Below are 18,351 nucleotides of genomic sequence, written 5' to 3' on the forward strand. Positions count from 1 at the left end.
ATCTTCTCCTTTCCCGCCACCTTTCCCAGTCTCTAGGACACTCTCTTCTAATTTTTCCTTCTTTTTTTTGTTTTTGTTTTGACAGGGTCTCATTCTGCTGCCCAGGCTGGAGTCCAGTGGTGTGATCTTGGCTCACTGCAGCCTCAACCTCCCAGGTTCAAGCCATCCTCCCACCTCAGGCTTCTGAGTAGCTGGGACCACCAGCAAGCACCACCACACTCAGCTAAGTTTTGTATTTTTTGTAGAGACAGGGTTTTGCTATGGTGCCCAGGCTAGTCTCAACTCCTGATCTCAGGCAATCATCCTGCCTCAGCCTCCCAAAGTGCAGGGATTACAGGAGTGAGCCACTGTGCCTGGTCTTACTTTTTACTTCTGTGAGATTAAATTTTTTTAGCTTCCACAGATAAGTGAGAACATGCAATGTTTAACTTTCTGTTCCTGGCTTATTTCACCTACCATAATGTCCTCTATTTCCATGCATGCTGCTGCAAATGATGAATTTCCTTTCCTTTTTTCTGGTGGAATAGTATTCCATGGTGTATCTATGCAGTGCCTTTTCTTTATCCATTCATCCTTTGACGGACAGTTGGGTTGAATCCATATATTGGCTGTTGTGAATAAACTGCAGAAAACATGGACAGGGACAGATGTCCCTTCCATATACTAATTTACTTTCCTTTGGATAAATGTCCAGTAGTGTGATGGCCGGATCATATCGTAGTTCTATTTGTAATTTTTTGAGGAACCTTCATACAGTTCTCCATCCTGGCCGTACTTATTTTTAATCCCCGTCAACAGCGGCTAAGAGTTTCCCTTTCTCCACATCTTAACCAGCATTTTTTTTTGTCTTTTTGACAACAGACAGCACCTAAGCAGGGTGAAATGAACGTGCTTTTGTGTCCTCGTCCATCTCCTTGGGCATCAAGGCGGGACGATCCTCAATTCTACCACCATGATGCTCTGCACGTGCTTTTTTCAGAAGCCCCGTGACTCCACGGGAAAGTCTCTCCTGGGTTTGGCTTGACTGGCTCTGACTGAGATGTGCCTCAGGGACAGACAACACGCAGCTAAGTTGCTGCCGCATCCACAATGATGAATCCAAAGCAAAAGTCGAAGTGACTTACGTCAACAGAAGATCACCGCAACAATTCCATGGAGATTAATACGAATTGAACATGCTGGGCACTGTTTTGGAGAAACCAAAGTGCTAAGTGCTCTCGCTCTAAATTGGTCTATTTTTTTCTGAGATTGGCAGGGCTACAACTTGAGCTGCAGCTGGGACTGGAGCTTTCTGACTGTTTGCCCTTTGGGAGTCTCTGGGAAGCTTGTTTTTAGGGGCTGTGACAATTCATGTAAATCCCTCGAGGGGCTGAAGGGTGAACACACACTTGCTTCTGAAAGAGAGTGGCTGACGTTACGAATGAGGCAGTGCCCACCGTGGTTCAGAACAGACTTTTAAGATGCTTTTAATGGCCAGGCGCGGTGGCTCATGCCTGTAATCACAACACTTTGGGAGGCTGAGGCGGGTGGATCACCTGAGGTAAGGAGTTCAAGAACAGCCTGGCCAACATGGACAAAGCCCATCTCTACTAAAAATACAAAAATCAACCAGGCGTGGTAGCTCACACCTGTCCACCTACTCAGGAGGCTGAGGCAGGAGAATTGCTTGGACTTGGGAGGTGGAAGTTGCAGTGAGCTGAGATCACATGATTGCACTCCAACCTAGGTGATGGAGTGAGACTCCATCTCAAAAAAAAGAAAAAAAAAAAAAGAAGAATGCTTTTAAGATCATCTGCAAAAACACAATCCTTTAAAATAATCCTTATTCAGACAAAGCTCAGCCCACAGTTTGAAAAACTGCTAACGTTCAAGACTCAGTGACAGAACAAGATTAAAATTACATAACCAGAAATCAGAAAGATGGTTTGAAAACTGTTTTCTGAGGACTCAATAGAGTCTTGTGAAAACAAAATAAATCTTGGAACTGCAATATCACTAAGCCAAAGGGAAAAGTGAAGCTGGGAGCTGCTTGGGCAAACCTGCCTCCCGTTCTCTCGGTCACCCTCTGCTCACTGAGATAAATGCATATCTGATTGCCTCCTTTGGAGAGGGTAATCAGACACTCAAAGAAACAGATACAACCATTTGTCTCTAACTACTTATGAGCTGGAAGCCCCCTCCCCACTTGGAGTTGTCCCGCCTCTCCGGACTGAACCGATGTACTTCTTACACATATCGCTACGTCATGTCTCTCTAGAATGCATAAAACCAAGCTGTGCCGCGACCACCCTGGGCACCTGTCGTCAGGACCTCCTGAGGCTGCGTCACAGTGTGTCCTTAACCGTGGCAAAATGCACTTCCTAAATTTGTTTTTATGAAGCATTCAATAGTATTTCTCTTTCAGGCGAGGAGTTTGAGCACTCAGTTATTTTCAGTGGATCAGAGTCCCCCTTTATTTGCATTAACTAATGCAAATAGAAGCATGAGCCTTGAATGGTGCAGCAAACTCTTTGGTTTACAGTCCAAACTTTGTTGCCTACTAAACATTTCATGTAAATGCGAGTTTTCCTTAGACATCCTGATCTGAGCATGGCTCAGCTCCACTGCCCGTTTTGCACATCATGTAAGAGCTCACATGAGGCACGTCCTGGGGCCGGACCCAGGCCATGGCACGCTCAGGACACACCCGAGGAACGCAAAACCAGAAAAACGAATTTACACCTCCCCAGTCGTCACCATCTGAACCGAAAAATCTTTTCAATGTGTTTGGGTCAATGTGAACTCAGCACTCCGACATTATTAATGCCTAAGGTTGTCGGGGCATAATTCACAGCACAGTGCAGTGAAGCCCGTGGAGTCTTCCATAGCAATGAGTGTGAAACGTAAAGGCCGCTTGTTTACAAGCAACAAGAAACGGCTCTCCCGAAGTGCCCACCGTGAAAAGAAATATATATATTTCTATCTGAAATATACAGAGAAAAATGACTTCCCTTCAGCCCCATCCCCAGATCCTTCCCTAAGTATGATCTCAAAATAATTCTGTTGAGAAACTTGTTAGGATGAGTGGTAAAGATTTAAAACAAGAAATCTTTTTTTTTTTCTTTGAGACAATGTCTAGCTCTGTCACCCAGGCTGGAGTGCAGTGGTGAGATCATAGCTCACTACAGCCTCAGCCTCCCGGGGCTCAGGCAATCCTCCTGCCTCAGCCTCCCAAGTAGCTGGGACTGCAGGTGCACACACCCAAGCCCGGCTAAATTTTTTGACACTTTTGTAGAGACGAGGTCTCCGTGTGATGCCGGCTGGTCTCAAACTCCTGGTCTCAAGCAATCCTCCCACCTCAGCCTTCCGAAGTGTTAAGATTACAGGTGTGAGCCACCATGCGTGGCCCCAAGAAATCTTTAAACACAAGATATAGTTCCGAAGTATTCGCCTAGAAAGCGGAGCTGGAGAAATGACAGCCTCCATTCTTTGTTTTGGAAATAAGATGTGTTTTCATTTTTCTTCTGTGGAGACAAAGTTCTGCAGACAGCCTCAATAGACACCACTGTGCAGGTCAACATTAACTTGAACATTGAGCCCCGGCAGGAATTCATCCTCACTTGAACCCCTTTTCAAGTCAGGGGTTGGGCTGAAAGCTCTCAGGATGCACGGCCCAGTAGCTGGGTCGAAGGAGCACTGAACGTGAAAGAGCTCTGTACCCCCAGACTCTACAAACGGCTCGAGAGTGAACGTGTGTCTCCATGCGGCATCAGTGTTTTGAGGCTGCTATATAAGAAACGGCCACACACTGGTGGCTTATGCCAAGGCAGACTGATCATCTGATAGTTCTTGGGACCAGAAGTCCAGTGGGTAAAATCAAGGTGTTGGCAGAGTTGGTTCATTCTTGGGGACCTGGAGGAGAATCCACTTCCTGCCTTCTCTGGCTTCTGGAGGCCACCGTATTCCCTGGCTCGTGGCCTCCTTCTATCTTCAAAGCCAGCCACACAGCCTCTCCCAATCCCCCTCTCTCTGCCCTCTGCTTCCAGCCTCACTTCTCTTTCTCTGACCTTGACACTTCCGCCTTCTTCTTTTAAGGGAGGTTTGTGATGACTAAGAGCCCACCCCCATAATCCAAGATCATACCACCCCATCTCGAGTTCCCTCATTTAATCACAACTGCAAACTCCCTTTTGTCACACAAGGTCACTTTCACAGGTCCTGGAGATTGGGACTTGGGTATCTTTCTGGAGGTGAGCTTGAGTCGGTGTGCCATAATGCAGATAAATGCAGAAGCTTTGAATGCCGCAATAAAGACCAGCCCTTCCCTCCATCACCCCTCCCCAGAGAGCCAGGGAAGCCGGTTCTCTCTGCTCTCTCACTGGGAGCCAGCATCTGACTCTCCATCACACCTGTGTGGAACGCAGATACTTACATCTTCTGAACGGCGTCCTTCAGGCAGAGACAGGATCTCATCCACTATGAGATGGGTTGGCTCTGGAAGGCCCTGAGCAGGCTGGTTAGATCCAGGTGCTGAATTTGCACATGGCACGCTGGCACTAGGTGTTGAATTTGCACACGGCTCTCCAGCGCCAGACGCTGAATCTACACATGGCACCCCGACATCACTGAGGCAAAGCTGCACAAAAACAGACACATCCAGTGAGCTGTCCTGGGGGAGGGGGGTGCAATCATTAAATAATTGTCCTTCATGTTTTATTTCTCAGAACCATTTGACACTAAGCCTTAAGATTCCCTCCTGTGCAATCCAGTACTTAGCAAAATGCCCAGCAGGAAATATGTGGCAAGGCAATGTTAGCGAAGTGAACACAAACACTGACGTCCTAGTGTCAGACGATGAGAGGCGTTTTCAGCAGCCCTTAAAAAGTAGCCCCTGGCTTCACCCAAATAAAAAACCATACTAAAAATTAAAATAGGAATTCTCTTCAACTTCCCAAGCAGTGCATGTGCTGATAGCAGACTCTGTGGCATTAGCAAATACTCTAGTAAAACAACAAAAAAAGGCCGGGCGCGGTGGCGCACATCTGCAATCCCAGCACTTTGGGAGGCTGAGGTGGGTGGATCACTTGAGGTCAGGGCTACAAGACCAGCCTGGCCAATGTGGCAAAACCCCATCTCCACTAAAAGTACAAAAATTAGCGGGGCGTGGTGGCGTTCACCTGTAATCCCAGCTACTCGGGAGGCTGAGGCAGGAGAATTGCTTGAACCTGGGAGGCGGAGGTTGCAGTGAGCCGAGATCGTGTCACTGCACCCCAGCCTGGGCTACAGAGCAAGGCTCTGTCAAACAAACAAACAAACAACTCTAGTTTTCTTTACTCTAGTAAAAAAAAAACACACTCTGGTACTCTAGAGTACTAGTACTCTAGTGCAAATACTCTTTTAAAGAAATAAGCTCCTAATTGCAAAAGGTTTTATGTAAGGCAGATGCATTCCATATTCAACACACTGCAGATACTTCACTATTTAGCACATCTAGGGGCTATCATTATATTTTCTTAAATCAAATTGGTGTCAATCAAAAATTTACAAAATCCTCTTCAGACACTTCCTCCAATGGCTATCTCAAATGATGGTTTCAAGTGGAAAATGTTGACCCGAATGACATCATCCTCAGTCATTGTGAATCACTCGTCCATGAGTGTTTCTTACTCTAATGAGGACGGCTAACTTCAACAACCTATTTACGCACAAGGCCTATAAATTAAAACAGTATCTCTACTCATTAGGAATTCTTCATTTTGAGCCAAAAAATAAAAATTTTTTGAAGAGGTGCTTCCTTCTCAGTAGTCTTTTCCATGAAATACAGTATTTAGACACAAATGGGGCGTTTCAAAAAAACCACGCCAGACCTTGCTGACGAGGATGTTCTCCTCGCCCTCAGCTGTGGGTTTTAAGGGAACCCCCCACTTACTGTGTGTCCAGGAGCTGCGAGTGCTTCCCCTGCTTGGACGCTTTGATAAAGGGGCAACACGTTGTTCTGGTAGATGGTCCACCAGAGATTAAGGAACGCCGCCTGGTGCTGGCTGCTGGGCGCTGAGCCCTGCTCCAACACCGAGCCGCTCTGTGGATTGTACTTGTAGTTCCAAGGCTTTGTGGACCCCAAAAAGTGGACGACCTTTGCACTGGAACCGAATCTGAGAAGGAAACAGAAGGGATTCTGATTTCCACTCAGACGCGATAAAAGACACGCAGAAAGCACCCAACTACCATGGAGCTCCTCAAAGACAGCCTCCAAAGGACTTGTCCCAATGGATCTCCATTACTGATTGTTATGATTGATTATACTACTATTATCTGCATAGTAATCAATATATAATCAATAACAATACACTACTACTTCCAATGCAGTCATCAGTATATAATCAATAATCAACTACTATCAGTGTAGTGATCAATAGTCAATAATAATCAACTACTATCGGCATAGTAATCAATATATAATCAATAGTAACATACTACTGCTATTAATTCAGTCATCAATCTGTGATCAATAATAACAAACTACTATCACTATGGTAATCAATGTACAATCAAGAATAACACACTAGCGCTATCAATGCAGCAGTCAATATATGAGCAATAGTACCATACCCGACTGTCAAGCTAGCAATCAATATATAACCAATACTACTCCTCCATCAGCATAGTAGTAGTAGTTTCATTTGCAGTTATTTTACATAAAGATATATTTTTAAATCACAGTTTTTGCAGTTATTTTATTTTCTATATATGAAGAAACATAATCATAATCCTTTGAGATTTTTTCCCAAAATGGGAATAAGAAATCAGTTTTTTAAAAACGTGAAGTATGGCAGCCCAAATCATCATATCCTTAAAATGACAGGGACAAAAAAATAATAGCTTTTACAGATATCCTTGGATAGCAAGCGGCAAGGCAACTGGCTTTTTTTCTCTCTTACAGGATTCTAAATTTTCCCCTCGCCAACTTTTTTCTTGTTCATCATCACCACCATCCTCCAGGAGCCTTTTTGAACATTTTTTTCTTTGATCACCTCCTCATGAAATATGAATACAAAAGTCACATGACATATCTATGTTCTGTACATTACAACTGTGACTACACATTAAAAAATAAGAAGTTTTTCACTCCCGAGAATCAATTTCTCTTCCTTGGGGACACTATGTCCTCTGTAGAGAATACAAACTCTAGAATTATTCATTCCCAAGGTGATTCTCAGATTCTCTATTTTCATTTATATCCCTATCTTCTGGAGAAGTGAATTTCACAGCTTCTGGTCCCCTCACCCTTGACCCTCTTAGGGACCCAAAGAGCTTTGTCCGTTTGGATTCTTACTTTTTTTTTTCTCCTGAGCTGAGGCTTACTCTGTCACCCAGGCTGAAGTGCAGTGGCACGATCTCGGCTCACTGCAAACTCCACCTCCCAGGCTCAAGTGAGCCTCCTGAGTAGCTGAGACTAGCGGCATGTGACACCACATTCGGCTAATTTTTTTATTTTTATTTTTGGTAGAGACAGGATTTTGCCATGTTGTGCAGGCTGGTCTCAAACTCCTGAGCTCAAGTGATCCACCCGCTCAGCCTCCCGAAGGGCTGGGATGACAGGCGTGAGCCACCGTGCCCGGCCATGCCTCTGTGGATTCTATCTCTCTGTATTTACAATAATTGAGATTAAAACTGAGAAATTAGAAAACGTATTTATCAATCCCTTAAAAAAAAAATCAAACCAGGCTGGGTTCGGTGGCTCTCGTCTATAATCCAAGCACTTTAGGAGGCCAAGGCAGGTGGATCGCGAGGTAAAGAGATCGAGACCAGCCTGCTCAACATGGTGAAATCCTGTCTCTACTAAAAATGCAAAAATTAGCTGGACATGGTGTTGCACGCCTGTGGTCCCAGCTACTTGGGAGGCTGAAGCAGGAGAATCGCTTGAATCCAGGAGGCGGAGGTTGCAGAGAGCTGAGATCGCATCACTGAACTCCAGCCTGGTGACAGAGCGAGACTCCATCTAAAAAAAAAAAAAAATCAAACCATTATGCAGTAACATAAATTTCATATTTTTTCATTAAAAATACCTTCTATATTAAAAAGAAGAATAATTGTGAAAAGAGTGGAATCCATTTTCCCAAGAGGCGACAGCTGGTTCGTCCTAGCTCTGTCTGTGTTACCTTATCACATGCCAGGCAGTGTCTGTAAAATTCCAGCATAGACGCATGAGAAAATGGCAGCAAGAAGGGAAAAAAAATCACATCTCAGAATTCTTTTTTAAAAGTAGTTGTGACTTTGAAGACACTTGAAAGAGTTACAGGGAACTCTTCAGGGTTCCTTGGGCCACAGTTTGGGAATCATTGTCATTTACACCAATGTGTGTCTATATGTGTGTATATAAAGCTGGACATAGATAGATCGATGTATTCATATTTACACAGATGTCCAGATCTAGATAGATAGATACGTATATAGATCCAGATAGATACACAGATATAGGGAGATCTGTAGATCTAGATAGAGAGATAGAGATCTAGATTTAGATCGCTAGATAGAGATAGGTAGAGATAGAGATAGCTACAAAGAGATGTAGATCCAGACAGATAGAGGTACATATATAAACATCCCGATCTATCTGGATACATGGAGATAATAGATATGATAGATAGATGACAGATATCTAGGTCTGTGTAGACAAATATCTACATAGATATATACATTAGATAGATGAATATATATAGAGAGATATCTAGATCTAGATCTAGATACATATGTAGATATAGATATATAGCTCTATGTATACACATAGATATCCAGATCTAGATACATACATACATACATACATAGACAGACAGATACATACATACATATATAGACATACAGACAGACAGATAGGTAGATAGGTAGATAGATTTTTAAAATATGCCAACAGCTGGTATATCTTCCAAGAGGGAAGGTGGCTCAGGAGCGGCAGAGCTGGCAGGATTGGCCAGGGTGGAGAACTTACTGCTTGAAGGCAGGGCTGTAAGAGTACGTCGTGTTACTACTCAAGTTATAGATGAACGGCAGGTGCTTTTGGATGTCTGCCGTCGACCAGTTCCTGAAGAAACTATTCAGTAAGCCTTGGTCTGCCCCTACAGAATGAGCAAACGAAAAAGCAGATTAGGAAAGTATGGTCCGGTCCACTCCAAGAACGCGAGCTGTGCCTGAAGCTCTCAACGTAAACACTTGCCCTCAGGGTTACTAATTCCATTTCTTCTGTCTGCCAGCTAACACATTCTGTCTGTTCTCAGGAAGGACTGATAACCCAAGCCATTGATAAAAATACGTGCATATTTCCTCCAAAAGTCTCCACTAGGAGCCCCGAGATGAGTAAGAAAATTGCATATGGAGTCCAAAGCACTCCACTCATCCCCTCACGAGTGCTCCCTGGTAGTGACAACGCTTTTCCTGACCTTTTTGCTGGTTTTATTAACTCTTGGCCTTTACCTAGAGGCAATTCTTCACTGGTCCAGTATTTTCTTTATTCTTTTCTTTTTTTTTTTTAGACAGAGTTTTCACTCTTGTTGTCCAGGCTGGAGTGTGATGGCATTATCTCAGCTCACTGCTACCTCGGCTTCCCAGGTTCAAGCGATTCTCCTGCCTCAGCCTCCTGAGTAGCTGGGATTACAGGCATGTGCCACCACACCCAGCTAATTTTCTATTTTTAGTAGAGACAGGGTTTCTCCGTGTTGGTCAGACTGGTCTCGAACTCCCGACCTTGGGTGATCCGCCCACCTCGGCCTCCCAAAGTGCTGGGATTACAGGCATGAGCCACTGCGCCTGGCCAGTATTTTCTTTTACTTTATGAAAATTCCAGCACATGTCCTCTCTACTGACTCCCATTTGAACAAATACGTGGCTTCAGGTTACCTCAGTTTAATTCTCCCCTATATTCTACCAGGGGTCAGCCAACTACACTCTCTGCATGTTTTTGTAAATAAAGTTTTATTGGAACACAGCCATGCTCTTTTCTTTTCTTTGAGACAAGGTCTCACTCTGTCACCCAGACTGGAGTACAGTAGTGCAATCATAGCTCACTGCAGCCTTGAATTCCTCAGCTCAGGTGCTGCTCCCAACTCAGCCTCCCAGGGAGCACAGGAAACAGGTGCCATCACCACATTCAGCTTATTCTTGTAATTTTTGTAGAGATAGGGTCTTGCCATGTTGCCTAGGCTTGTCTTGAACTCCTGGCCTCAAGCAATCTGTCTGCCCTGGCCTCCCAAAGTGCTGGGATTATGGGCATGAGCCACCAGGCCCAACCCATGTTCAACGCCAAGTACAGTCACACAACACATAAAAGTGCTTGGGTCAAAGACAGGCCATACATATGACAGCGGTCCCATAAGAGTTTATCCTGCATTTTCACTAGAGCTTTGTGAGGTTTGGATACTTCCCACTATGTGACAGTTGCCTGCAGCATCCCATGCAGTCACACGCTCTATGGGTGTGCAGCCTAGGAGCAGCAGGCTCTACCATCCAGCTTAGGTACCCAGGAGGCTGCATCATCTGGATGGTCACACAATGACAAAATCTCCTAACACATTTCTCACCTATTTTATATGACTGGATTGTCGAGCTGTTTTTTCTGCTTAGCAAGGATATTTCCAATGGTTCTCTCAACTGCATATTTCCTTGTGTACTTCTTGATCTCTTCCTATACCCTTGACTGGCCGTACCTTCAATTCCCACCTCGATCTTCAAGTGGCCATTCCCAGATAAGGGGAAATGAGTACAGGCAGCAGTCCCATTCTCCTCCTCAAATGTCCAGGCTGCCCTGGCTTACCGTCAAAGCTGCCGTGTTCCATGGCGTGCTGCAGCAGAAGCTTATGCGTGTGGAGCGAAGGCTGGAAGACAAACACCCCACTATTGAAGCAATCCGGCCACCCTGGGTCTGGGGCTGCAGAAAACTCTCCCCGGTCGAACAGCTCATCGACATTGGACAGCACCTGGTGAAGCAAAATACGGAGAACGTGCCGCAATGCTTCTTTTTTAATTTTTCTTTCTTTTTTTTTTTTTTTGAGTGGAGTTTCGCTCTGTCGCCCAGGTTGGAGTGCAGTGGTGTGGTGTTGGCTCACTGCAGTCTCCACCTTCCCGGTTTAAGCAATGCCCCCACTTCAGCCTCTTGAGTAGCTGGGATTACAGGCACCTACCACCACGCCCAGTTAATTTTTGTATTTTTACTAGAGACAGGGTTTCACCATGTTGGCCAGGCTGGTCTCGAACTCCTGGCCTCAAGTGATCCACCCACCTCAATTCCCAAAGTGCTGGGATTACAGGCACAAGCCACTGTGCCTGGCCAATGCTTCTTTCTGCAAAGGCAGATTGAGTTTACAAAATAATACAGTAGGAACTTTAGGATGGGCCTGGAAATGCTTGCTGGTTGGAAACCTGCGTCCAGTTTTTTTTTTTTTTTTTTTTTTTGAGTGACTCTTAAGACTTTCACACTTACACTCAAAGGACAAACATTTGTGAGAAAGACTGTTCTGTGGTTGATTTCAAGTGGTTGAAGCAACACTGTCTAAAATTATTTCCTCAAAGTTCTTAAAATCCTCCATGAAATTCTCTTAATTGTATATCCTCAACACACTAGCAAATGTCAGCAATGACATTACAGAAATTCATAAGCAGAGACGTTTGGAAGTCAACATAATGTAATTAATTGCCTTATAGAGCTTGACAATTAATTTCAGTTCTTTTTAACCCAGCGGTCCCCAAGATTTTTGGCAATAGGGACCAGTTTCCTGGAAGACAATGGTGGTGGGAGACGGTTCCAGGATGATTCAAGCACATGACATTGAAATAATTCCACAACTCAGCATCCTGTAGAATTGGTGGGAGCCCTGAGCTTATTTTCCTGTGAGTAGAAAGTCCCATCTGGGGGTGATGGGAGACAGTGACAGATCATCAGGCCTTAGATTCTCATAAGGTGCGTGCAACTCAGATCCCTCACATGCGCAGTTCACAATAGGCTTCGCATCTCTATGAGAATCTAATGCTGCCGCTGATCTGACAGGAGGTGGAACTCAGGTGGTGATGCCAGTGACGGGAGTGACTGTAAATACAGACGAAGCTTCGCTCGCCTGCTCATCACTCACCTCCCGTTGTGTGGCTTGGTTTCCAGCAGACTGGTGCCTGTCTATGGCTCCAGAGGTTGGGGAACCCCTGCTTTAACACATATGGATTTTCTAAATTATGCAACACTATTCTGATTAGCATTCTTGGTTTCTTCTTTCTCCAGACCTGGTTTTACTTAACCAAGACAATCCAGAACTGACTTCTAACACTCCAACTTCATTTTCCATTTTGATTTTCCAATGGCTGTTTTCGAAAGTGCCCACCATGGGTTTCTACACTGTGTAGGTCACTAGCCCAGATAGCGATTAGGAGATGTCACAGCTTAAAGGGCCTGGTGTACCAGTCCAATCAGGACCACATAATTCAATATACAATCATGGCGACAGGATTTTTCTTTTCCTTTTCTTTTCTGAAACAGGGTGTTGCTACGTTGCCAAGGCTGGAGTGCAGTCACGTGATCTCAGCTCACTGCAACCTCTACCTCCCAAGTTCAAGCGATTCTCATGCCTCAGCCTCCCAAGTAGCTGGGATTACAGGTGTGCATCAGTATGCCTGGCTAATTTTTGTATTTTTTGTAGAGACAGGGCTTCACCATGTTGCCCAGACTGTTCTCAAACTCCTGGCCTCAAGTGATCTGCCTACCTCAGCCTCCCAAAGTACCAGGATGGCAGGCATGAACCACTGCACCCAGCCACAAGTTTTTTTTCCTAATGGTTCTATTTTGCTTGTGTAAAATATTGTGGTTATAATTCATTCCTGGGGTAGGAACATGTCTTCCAACCCCTCATTCTCTTCAGCAGGGTCTAGCACAGTGGTGGGGGTATGTTATGTCTGGTTGTAATAGACTGAATACTGTGTTAGAAATAGAAATGCACATGACCTCACAGGCATCTGCCAGTGAGAGCTGACAGCCTGGCCAGCATGTTAAAACCCTGTTTCTACAAAAATACAAAAATTAGCTGGGCATGATGGCAGGTGCCTGTCATCACAGCTACTCAGGAGGCTGAGGCAGGAGAATCATATGAACCATGGAGGCGGACATTGCAGTGGGCAGAGATTGAGCCACTGCTCTCCAGCCTGGGTGACAGAGTGATTCACCATGTCAAAAAAAAAAAAAAAAAAAGAGTTGACAGCCTGCTTAAGGATGGAGAGATGGGGTCTTGGAGGTTTCTTATCAAGTAGGGAATCTTCACTCACCAGAGTGTCTGCATCCAGGAAGACACACTTGCTGTAGTGAGTGAGAGTCCAACAGTGAAGCTTGGTGAGGGTGACGCCAAGTTCAGGTCTCTTCAGAAAGGCCAGGTGGATGTAGTCTGCACTATCGATTAGATTCACTTCAATCATTTCATCGAACACCTTGGAGAGGATGGCCCTGGAACAGACATGTGCCAAATAGGAGGACAGTGGGTGAATATTTAGCACAGAACTGCCTCTTCCTTTGGGAGGGTGCTGTTTTGCTCCTCACAAACATAGAACAGAGAGAACTCCCCACTGGCCTCCCTGCGGTCTCCATGTTCAGAGCTCATTTCCATGGATGGCTCATACTTGAATGCAAATGTCAATGGTGTGAGATGCCACCGCACTGGAAGAATCAACATACTACTTTAGTCATGTACCTGAGCTAAATGACTGAAGCTTTAGGGGTGCATAGAAACCACCATAATTTGTAGGACATTTTGAAATGATTTAAGTATTTTTGAACATGCTTCTTTGATAGCCAGTGTTATATTTTTCAATCAACACAAAGCACAATGATTACTCTAAGTTCAATATTTTCATATTCATATATTTAAAGTCATGCAAGGCTTGGCGTGCAGTGGCTCAGGCCTATAATTCCAGCACCTTAAGAGGCCAAGGTGGACAGATCACTTGAAGTCAGGAGCTGGAGATCAGACTGGCCAGCATGGCGAAACCCCGTCTGTACTAAAAATACAAAAATTAGCCAGGCTTGGTGGCATATGCCTGTAGTCCCAGCTACTTGGGAGGCTGAGGCACGAGAATTGCTTGAACTTGGGAGGCAGCGCTTGCGGTGAGCCAAGATCACGCCATTGCACTCCAGCCTGGGAAATAAAGCAAGACTCTATCTCAAAAAAAAAAAAAAAAAGCAAAAAAAAAACAAAACAAAAAACTGAAGAGCAGTCTATAAAATAATTGACAATTACTTAGATTGGACAGTGGAACAGAATCATGTCAAATGCATCCATTTGTATTTAACTTTTTTGTTTCCTTGTTTTTAATTAAGCTGCCTCTTGCACTAATGTATGTCTGGGTTTTATGTTTATTTCCCCATTCAGAAAGTCTATCTTTTTTAAAAGGAATTTTAATCCATTCGTGTTTATTATGATCACTGTTACATTGAGACTGAGTCCCGCACTTTCATTTCGTATTATTTCCCCTTTTTTACATGTATCAGACGTTCCACTTCTTTGGTGTCATTCTTTCCCACCCGCCTCTGACTGCGTGAATCAGGTTTTCTTCAATCCATGCATTTCCCATGAAGGCTCTGAAACGTGTACAAATGTTTTCTAGTTTTCTGGTGGTGACCACCTTTCAACTGCCTAAGCTGATATTTTCTATCAAATATAAAGATAGTCATTATCTATGTCTTCTTCCCAGACGAAACGAAAACGTGAACATAGGCTCATTCTCTCTTTCTTCTCTGCTCTTTCAATTATCTCCCATGTGAAACATTAATTCCAGATTATTTTCATAGCTATGCGCTAACAGATTCATACTTAACTGTGTTTTATACATTCATTTATTCAGCACTCCTTCCTGTGTGCTCCCTTCTTTTTATTATTACTATTTTGGGACAGGGTCTTGCTCTGTCACCCAGACTGGAGTGCAGTGATGTAACCATAGCTCACTGCAGCTTCAATCTCCTGGGCTCAAGTGATCCTCCTGCCTCAGCCTCCTGAGTAGCTGGGACTGTAGGCATGCAGCACTACACTCAGCAATTTTAAACAAATTTTTAGTAGAGACGAGATCTCACTTGTTGTTCAGGCTGGTCTTGAACTCCTGGAGTCAAGTGATCCTCCCACCTCAGCCTCCCAAAATGCTGTAGTTACAGGCATGAGCCACTGTACTTGGCTACTCTCACCTTTCTTGGAGTCACATTCCATTTTGCTGGAGTCAATCAACTAACTTTTTCCTCAAAGGTCTTTGAGCAATAAAATGTTTGTGCATCTGCATATTTGAAAAGTATTTGTTTTGCTTTCAAATTATGGTACTAAAGCTGAATACAGAACTTTCATTTCAACGTTATCTTTCACCAGAATTTTGAGACATCAGTTGTCTCAACCAGATTGATACAGAAAGGCATTTAGGATTTTTTTTCATTTTTGCTGCTCTGAAATTTTACCACTTTGTGTCTACACGTGAGCTTTCTTCATTAACTCTGCTCAATATCTGGAACACTCTCAATCCAAACATTTTTCTCAGAGCTGAAATATAATAGTAGTTACTTCTCTCTTTCTCTCTTTCTTTCTCTTTCTCTCTTTGTTTTTCTTCTCTCTCCTTCTTTCCTTCCTTCCTTCCTCCCTCCCTCCCTCTCTCTCTCTCTCTCTCTTTCTTTCTTTCTTTTTCTCTCCTATTTGACAGATGTTGAAGTTCTCGGGCCTTTTATATCTCTTAGCATTTCTCTTGGACTCTACATTTATTTGTAAGATTTCACTGCTCAGTATTCAAGGTAAGTATTTCTCTGAAAAAGTACCCATCTTTCAGCAAATCTCCCTCTGCTTTGGGCCCAGTTATTTATGGAATTTATGGCATCTTCACCACAGTTGCATAAAGATCCAGACGGGGGGAGGGCAGGAGAAACAGCACTCCACCTCACTACATATGGCACTGTCATTTATGCCCTTACATCCTTTTGTTCAGCTCTGCTCATTTCCCTAAAATAAACTCCTGGAAGCAGAATTACGTTTCATGAGTATGGTTAGTTCAAAGCTATAAACGTAGGCTCCTGGCATGGTTTCCCTACAGAGAGATCGCTCCACAACACGCTTGTAGCACACAGCCTGAGTGAAGGGCCATCTCCCACCACCCACACCCCTGGTCACTGCTCACTGCTCGTCTTCTACTCCCTGACCACTACAGAGCACCATCCCTCAATTCTCCCCATGACTGTGAAATATACAATAAAAGGTCCTACAAAACCTCAACCCGATCTGCAACACTAAACCCTTCCCACCATTTCTGCCATGTTGTTTCGGACTATTTTAAGTTCCTCTTGAGTAGATCTTAAGTCTACTTTGATAAAGTCACGCAATAAGCAATAATCACGTGATGGAGAATGCAGTACCCATCCCCTCAAACATTTATCCTTTGTGACACCGACAATGCATTTTTCTATCCCCTCCCCCAGCTGTGAAAATCACACAGGGAATCTGCTGGTGTATTTTTGGACCTTAATACAGTCAGGTTTTTTTTTTGACCGAGTCTTGCCCTGTTGCCCAGGCTGGAGTGCAGTGGTGCAATCTCGCCTTACTGCAACGTCTACCTCTCGGGTTCAAGTGATTCTCCTGCCTCAGCCTTCTGAGTAGCTGGAATTATAGGCACCACCATGCCTGGCTAATGTGTTTTCTGTTTTTAGTAGAGACTGGTTTTACCATGTTCGTCAGGCTGGTCTCGAACTCCTGACCTCAAGTGATTCACCTGCCTCGGCCTCCCAAAGTGCTGGGACTACAGGTGTTTAATGCCTATTTTTGTATTTGTCTGTCTACCTTTGCTTCTGGCGCATGCAAATCTCTCAAGTGTTTAAGAGTTCTTTGTACGTGATGGACAATAAGAACCTCTTCATTATAATATTATAAATTTGTCCCTCAGTTTGCTTTATCTTTTAACACATAGTATCTCTGGTGCACAGCAGTGCACTTCCGGTGTCTTCTTTCATCTTGTGTAATTTACAACAGCATTTCCAGCTTTCAGATGAACGAAACATCCACCTGGATCAATATGCGGAGATATTTCATTCAACGCCCTGCAGTGCACAGGACCGCCTGCCACATGGAACCCTCCAGTCCCACACAGCAGTGCTGAGAAACTGCCATCTATTTTCTCAGATTTTTCTATGTTTTCAATGTTTACCTCTATATTTATAATATACGTGGTATTCTTTTTGTTTTTTAGAGACAGAGTCTAGCTCTTGATGCCCAGGCTGGAGTGCAGTGGCGCCATCTTGGCTCATTGCAACCTCTACCTCCTGGGTTCAAGTGATTCTCCTGCCTTAGCCTCCTGAGTAGCTGAGATTACAGGTGCCTGTCACCACATGCAGCTAATTTTTTTTTTTAGTAGAGACAGGGTTTTACCATGTTGGTCAGGCTGGTCTCGAACTCCTGACCTCAAGTGATCTGCCTGCTTCAGCTTCCCAAAGTGCTAGGATTGTAGGCATGAGTCACCATGCTTGGCCTGGAATTCTTTTGGTTATGAGTTTAGTTTTTATTTTAAAAGGATATTACCATTGACTTTCTCTAAAATATTAATGTGATTAATGACATTAATAGATTTTAAAATAATAACCTATCTTTGCTTTCATAGAATAAGCACCATTTATTTCTTTACTACAGGGCTAGAGTTGCCTTATTCATACCCTGTATTTGAGGGCTTTCTAAATCCATACATAAACACAATCAAACCTGGAAATCAAGTTTGGGTATCAAGATTATGACAGTTTCTCAAAATAAGTGAGCATATTCATCTTTTTCTATGCTCTATGATAGTGTATGTAGCAGGGAAATGAACTCATCATGGGCAATTTAACAGAACTTCCCAAAATGGCTCACGCCAGGGCCTTGCTACAAGATAAGCCTTTGGTAACATGTTCAGTTTTTCTCAAAGTTATTGTCAAATAGAAGGTTTCTATTTCTTCTGATGACAACAGCCAAGGTCTCACCAGCTTCCCTCGAAGGATCAAGCACTTCTTCAATACTACCAACGTTATTACAGTAACGGTTCTATACAGTATTCGCTTTTAAAAATGCCTCCAAATGACTTCTTTTTAATTTCAGTTTTGTACATTTATATTTTCTCAAATAAAAGATTCATTTTTATTTGCTATTTTTATTTTTAGAGAGAGGAGCTCACGCTATTGCCCAGGCTGCAGGGTGGTGGTGCGATCATGGCTCGTAACAGCCTCGAACCTCTGGGCTCAAACAATCCTCCCATCTCAGCCTCCTGAGTAGCTGGGACTACAGGTGCACACCACCACACCAGACTAACTCTTTTTATTTTTTGTAGAAATGGGGTCTTGCTATGTCGCCCAGACTGTCTCAAACT

The 18,351-nt window shown here is 43.8% G+C and overlaps 1 protein-coding gene across 21 annotated transcripts in view; it reads right to left on the reverse strand.

Annotated features, from left to right (window-relative positions):
- GYG2 (glycogenin 2) overlaps positions 1-18,351 on the reverse strand; it is a 64,373-nt gene that overhangs the window by 16,315 nt on the left and 29,707 nt on the right. For 20 of the 21 annotated variants that reach the window (XR_010338177.1, XM_064364543.1, XM_064364544.1 and 17 more), the window contains 5 exons: positions 13,273-13,447; positions 10,784-10,946; positions 8,966-9,092; positions 5,909-6,131; positions 4,412-4,615 (listed from right to left, as the gene is read on the reverse strand). Coding sequence is in view for 19 of the 21 variants with exons in the window: in XM_064364543.1 (XP_064220613.1) it covers positions 4,412-4,615; positions 5,909-6,131; positions 8,966-9,092; positions 10,784-10,946; positions 13,273-13,447 (892 nt within the window). In the remaining 2 variants the exon portion in view is untranslated. Of the gene's footprint in view, positions 1-456; positions 623-4,411; positions 4,616-5,908; positions 6,132-8,965; positions 9,093-10,783; positions 10,947-13,272; positions 13,448-18,351 lie in introns of all 21 variants that reach the window. The other variant, XR_010338178.1, reaches the window with a different exon arrangement.

The sequence above is a fragment of the Aotus nancymaae genome, unplaced genomic scaffold (assembly GCF_030222135.1).
Source record: "Aotus nancymaae isolate 86718 unplaced genomic scaffold, 86718_ANA_hifiasm-v0.15.2.pri h1tg000058l, whole genome shotgun sequence".
Lineage (NCBI taxonomy): Eukaryota > Metazoa > Chordata > Mammalia > Primates > Aotidae > Aotus > Aotus nancymaae.